At 39.6% G+C, this 6,124-nt stretch overlaps 1 protein-coding gene across 1 annotated transcript; it reads left to right on the top strand.

The window, feature by feature from the left end:
* Nucleotides 1-5,305: 5,305 nt before the first annotated feature.
* On the top strand, nt 5,306-6,119 carry LOC146561344 (protein myomixer-like). The gene has a single exon (XM_085297356.1). The coding sequence runs from the start codon at nt 5,868-5,870 to the stop codon at nt 6,093-6,095; it is 228 nt and encodes a 75-aa protein (XP_085153482.1). The 5' UTR covers nt 5,306-5,867; the 3' UTR covers nt 6,096-6,119.
* The last annotated feature ends 5 nt before the right edge of the window (nt 6,120-6,124 follow it).

The raw sequence follows: 6,124 nt of genomic DNA, 5'->3' as shown, positions 1-6,124 counted from the left end.
ACAGGAAGTGAAACCACTGAGATTAAAAATCCTCTTTGCAAGCTTGTCCAGGTTGATATAGGCAACATTAACCTAGCATGTTTTTGTGCACAGGCACAAGCAGACTGCCAATTCCACACAAAACAGTCCTTGCTATGAGGAAACAGTGAGAACTGCTGGGACACGGTGCTGCCATTTACCCAGCATCTGTGGCTTTGATTAAAAAAAGACTATGTGAATATAAATATGGAAATTAACAGTAGTGGGTTTTTTTTTACATATTCATATTTATCATTGCTTTTTATTCTCTATTTACATTTAAAAATTGTTAATATTTTTTCAGCTAAAATTTTCATTGGAGCTTAATGTTATCGATATAACCACAGTTCTCTAAATAGCCAGCTTCTTCTTCTCACATAAGCCTGTTAACTACTATGTTTACGTTCCCTCAAAGTCCTGGATTAAAGTGCAGTCACTGCTTGTTAGGTTCCCTGCAGTAGCAATACTGTACTGTAGCTATTGCAGGTACTGAATAGTAATACTTTCACCCTGGGAAGTAGCAAGATTTACTGAAGCAAATTAGCTACACTTTGCATCAGGTGGCAATACCCATGAACAACAGCACTAGCAATATCTCATATTAGCAGTGTCACTAGAAAGTAGCACTACCTTTTTCTTATTTCTTCTTTTAACTTTTACTATTTTTAAAGCTATTAGGCAGCTTTGTATTGTATTTATTGCTCTCTGTTGCTTCCATATATGACTTATTGTTACAAAAAAGAGCTATAAGAAGTATAAATCAATCAAACTATATAGAGCCAACTAACATTTTGTTTATTAATTTGAATACCCTGAAATTTTATGATTTTGTTTAATATAAAATGGCACAGATAATGCATTTCTGCATGCTAAAGATCTTTTGTTAAAAGGGTTGGCATAATAAGCATGTGCTTCAGCCAATACCTTTTAATTAGCCTTGTCTTGTGCTTTCTTGCTTTGTGGTAGATCTTTATTCTGAATTCACTGAGATATTTGAATGCTAATCAAATAAATAATTTAAAAAAAAATAAATACAAAATTTATTATCAAAGCTGCCTACTGTTAATTTGGTTAATTTTCCTGAACAGATAGGAAAATTTAATTGTTCAAATTTGTTGGTAATAAAGATTTAAAAAAAAAAAATAGGCTAAACAAATCATTGTTTCAATTCTCTAATTTTATAAATACAATGAAGTCATAGTGATATTGTACTGAAAATGCAATGTGAAAGTGTCATACAATCATTGTTAATAGGCCACTTCAGACTAGTCAAAGATTTTAATTATTTGCATGTATACCTTAATTATTTTTATTAGTTATGTTAAAGGGCTAATTTGTATTTAATAAGATGTGTAACTATTATTATAATTGACAGTAAAGGTTATTGAACCCTACACTTACACTAAAACATGGAAATGTTCAGATGATCTTCGTAGATTATTAGATTTGATTCAAAAGCTAAAATTACATTGCTATAAGCTAACACGTGCATGCTAGCATGCTAACTCTAATAATACTAACAGGTACAAACCTGTTTTCCCTTTGACTTTACTAATAACAACCAGGGAGATGGGCATGTTGGGTAAAACTTCAATCTTTTCATTTATATCCAGAAATGTTCTAATCCAGCCAGATTTCCAGTGAACATTATGTCGTGACAGCTAATGAGTCCATGAATGCAAGTCTATTTTGAGTTAAAACACAAATCAGAAGTTTAAACACAAACACTAATGGGATGCAGCTGATCATCTGAAAACTTCCTTTCAAATCATTTGATTGATTAGGTAGACAAAGCTTTTTGTTGGGAACAAACTTAACTACAAACCTCCCCAGCTATAAAACATCCCCAGCTCCTTTGTCTGATGTATTTTTCTAATGTCATGATCAATTGTTATGCTAAGATGTTAGGAGACTCTCTTATTTTAAAACCAGGTCTGACTCCTGCCTGTATAGTTTTACAAACTGCACTTACTAACAGACATCAACATATTTTTTTTTCACTCAATACTACAGTGCCACCAAAGCTGGTGTTTAAATATTATAAATATGACAGGTTACATATGTGCATGGAAGATTGCTGCTTCAGCTTAAAATGCTCCCGATATGCATCATGGCAGACAGTTAAGTTTCATTGTTTTGCTTGCGCCTCCTTATACTGTGACAAACTTGGCACTTTATTGCAAGCGATGTCATCCAACACTTTAATTTGCTTAGCCTTTTTATATCTGTGATAAGCGTGGACATGTTCAAAAAAGTGAGAAACAGGACTCCTGGCATGAAGTACCACAGGTGTGTGGGAGCGTCAGATGATAAGCATGCAGTCTCACCAGGTCAGATATTGCCTCAGGTGGTTTTCACAATCATTTCATTATTAAATCGATGACTAAAGGGTTTAGAACTTCAGCTTTTGGCTTTCCAGCCTGCAGCTTTTATGTTTTCAAGAAGACTTAATTGAAATTAAAAACTACATTGCAACCCACTCCAAGAGATCTGGGGTGGGTAAATCCCATGTGGGCGCCATGTACGCTGAAAATGTGTCTTCTATAATGTGTTTATATTACGCACTGTCCATAAACTGCAGATGCTGCATTGTTCCTTTGAAGCACAAATCATTTCACTTTCACTCAGCAGATGATGTACAAAAATCCCGCAGGCGACCCAACTGAGACGAGCCAGGTCACTGACGAGATGTAGCTTCAAAGCTGTGTGTGAAGTACAAATGAATTGACAGTGATAAGCATTAGCAGAAATAGGAGTTCACCGTTTCACTGGAACTGTCTCCCTGCCATTTTGATTTTATTTCACTGTCATTCAGACAAACCACCCTCTTTGTAGTCTGTTGTTTTAATTCCATTTAAACAAAAAAGTGAACCGGTTTAAACATGACTGTGTTGGTTTAAAACTTTACAAACACTATCATCACAGTTTAGACATAACTAAAACTTTGGTGGTTCTGATCACTTAACATGTGGCTTTTGATTAAAATTGGGCTTCTCTAAAGGTTACTTTTTATGTAATCTTAAGTCCAGTTTTGGCCAAGCAGGGCTGACATAGCACCTAATTTTTCTATTCCTTTCATAGCAACAATTTCTAAAACCTAATCTTTTTTTGGATTTAGAGCAAAAACTCAGTCTTATCTGCACTGAAACTTGACCAGGAGGCCAATCATGCCTTTGTGATGACATACACCAAGTGGAAAAGTACAGACCCCCCCTCTTGCCCACATGTATATTCTCTCCTCCGCCGCAGCTATCAACCTCCTTTCATGCGGACAGACTCGGTGACATCACCCCTTGAACAAGTCCTCTGAGTTGTATTTACTGACTCTAACTAAATGGAAGATATCTAACAAGGGCAATCACTAACCAGGGCCTGTGGTGAGAAAACATCAGGTTTTTATTATCGTCTTGGGAGGCAATGATATCAGCCATCAGGCCAGAACCAGCTTGTCTTTTAATATCCATCCTCAAAGGTGTGCACAAAGACATAGAGAGGGCAATCACATCAAGGCTGACATATAAAATATTTGTAATGGATGCGGTGAGAGCGCTTAAATGTTACACACAAGACGCGAATGCAGGGTGAGCGAGGGAGCACTTCCAGGGTAAACAACATAAGGAAGGTGTTACAGTAGCCTAATCTGACTCGGTTGGCAGAGGTGGGACACCTGGTTCAAATCTAATCAGATGGTAACTCTCTGAGCAAACAACTCTCCGTCCTTTATAAATGTTTATAGTCTATGTGGAAAAGAGGCAAAAGATAGACAAAAAAATTTAAAGGTCAAAAGAAAGAATTTTTAAGGAATCTCTAGTGAAATGATCTCACTCATAAAATATAAAACATGTACATTTTATTGCTAATTGTTTGCCTGGATCACACTATAGAAACCTGAGCAGCCCCCTCGCACTCTTAGTTGTTCACAAAAGGTGCAGCTTTTACTTTGAAGGCAAACGTTCTCCGTTGCCAGTTTGTTCTGCGCTTTTTCAAATTTCGCTACAGCTCAGAGAGCAAATGATGAGTGTTTGCAGGCGAGTTCAATGCAATCTACGGGCCACTGCAGCAGACTACAAGTGACCAAAGCAATCACCAGAGGTTTGTGGTACAGCACCCTCTTTGTGACTGACGTCACCTTGCAGTAACCAATAACCAGCAGCAACCACTCACCAGCTCGTCACGAAACACACATTTTTTTCCCTAGCGACCAGTGGTTGCCTGATCCCCCTGACTGTCTCTATGTCTGTGTGACTGAGGCCTGACTGGAGTAAATCATTTGACTTTAGACAGCTGTGAGCATGATGAAATAAAATAGTCTTAAATTGTATATAAAATAGTCTTAAATTGAAAAGAATCACTTAATTTTGTTAACGACTGCAACTTCTAAGTGAACACACATCACATTTTTATCATTTGCCGGGTTCACAGTCACACGGTTTAACCACTGCGCACATAAATTGCAGACTTTAAGAGCCGCTCACATGGCAATATGAAGAAATGTCATTTTAAAGTTAGCCAAACCCCCTTGAACTCCACCCATTCAGCCTGTGCAGAATTTATCTCTGATTTCAAGCTGCAACACATTAAAAACTCTGCTTTAGATGACTTCATCATGAAACTAGAGCTCTTTTAAAAGCATTATTAACCATGACGACTCTGGGGATACATTTGTCATACGGAGCCCCGCTGAGTGAACGCTGTCCCACTGCTGGCTGTTTTGACCCTTCTCTGACAAACTCAGTAACACTGGAGACTTCACAGCATGTGCAATAATGTTTGGGTTTTTTTCTTTTTATGTTTCTATTTCTAAACGTTACATAATACCACCGCATGGGTCAAATATTAGAGAACACTGACTCCACAAGCGCTGTGCTGTAAATGAAGCATGCAGTAACATCAGTTTCATAACACTGCCTGAGTTTTGTTATAAGGAGCTGAACCGCACTGGAGAGTCACTGGACCAGGTGCAGGGGTCAAGTCAGTGGGCAGCAGAAGAGCGAGAGTTCCTTGTAAGGGAAAAGCTTTCAGCAGTGAAAGCATTTTCTCCCCTCTGCTCCTCTGCAAATGTTTTCTCTGCTGTCTGCTCTCCCCCCAACCAACCCTGACATAAGCACGCCAGTCCTGGCATTCCAATCAGTCATCCCAACATTTGTTCTGCTGAACCTTTTGCCACCATCAAGGAGTGGTGGGGGCCATCATCTGCTTGACTTCCGTATGCACCCCTCCTCCTTTACACACTTGTTATGTCAGCAGCTCTGAGGTTTAAGGAGCAGAACGACAGATTTGGTCTGTTTCATTCAGCTGTAACCCGTGTGGCAACTGCTCCCCTCTGATGGAGAAAGAGGAGGCTCAACTTAGACCTGAGGGAATCATTCTCGCTCCTGGACAGACAGCATAAAGTTGAGTCTCTGAAAGTGATCCTTCTTATTTTTAAGACTTTTTTTTGTCTTGTAATTCTTGTGTTGGGACAGATCCCAATGCCTTACAGCTGAATGAGTTCTTCTGCACTTCAAAGTAGAGGTAAGGGAGAGGCAGTCTGGGTGTGTGTGAGTGTGACTCAGCCGAGGATATTACCTCATAGAGGATAAGCTGTGATTGAAAAGGTCCAACAGAGGTCTCTCCCTCTGACTCCATTACTCTGGGTCTCTTATCTTGCTAGATTTTCTGTTAGGGTTCAGAGGGGAAGTTTTGACAGCCAGGCTTTACAGCCCCCCCTGTTGCTCCTGACAGAAAGAAAGCGAGAGAGAAGAGGTGGTGACTTCATCCCTTCTCTTAACCAACCCTCCTTCTTCCCCCTCCTTTTCTGAGCTTTCTTTTTTTTTTTCCAAGACTTTAGTGCAGCACAGTCAGGCAGCATGCCAGCAGTTTTCATCTTGCTGCGGTCCCTGGTTATCAGGCTCCTCAGTAGCAGACTGGTAGGCTCAGTGGCACAATATCTCAGGAGAATCCTCTCAACAGGAGCTACGCACCTTGGAACAGCACTGCGCCACATCTGGGACCGTGTTCGATCCCAGGAGTCCAAGGAAGCCATCCTGGGCTGTGTGCTGTGCATTCTCAACATGCACAAGAAGGTGGAGAATTGAGCTCTCTCTCTCCCTCTCTCCACTTTCGG

This window comes from Mchenga conophoros, linkage group LG13, assembly GCF_057382185.1.
Source record: "Mchenga conophoros isolate Kocher_MC1m ecotype Shallow Benthic linkage group LG13, M_conophoros_male_GT1.1, whole genome shotgun sequence".
In the NCBI taxonomy this organism is placed as follows: Eukaryota; Metazoa; Chordata; class Actinopteri; order Cichliformes; family Cichlidae; genus Mchenga; species Mchenga conophoros.
This window is presented reverse-complemented; position numbering and strand designations above follow the sequence as displayed.

Coding starts and splice junctions, on each gene's coding strand:
- LOC146561344 (XM_085297356.1), top strand. CDS start 5,868: ATGCCAGCAGTTTTCATCTTGCTGCGGTCCCTGGTTATCAGGCTCCTC.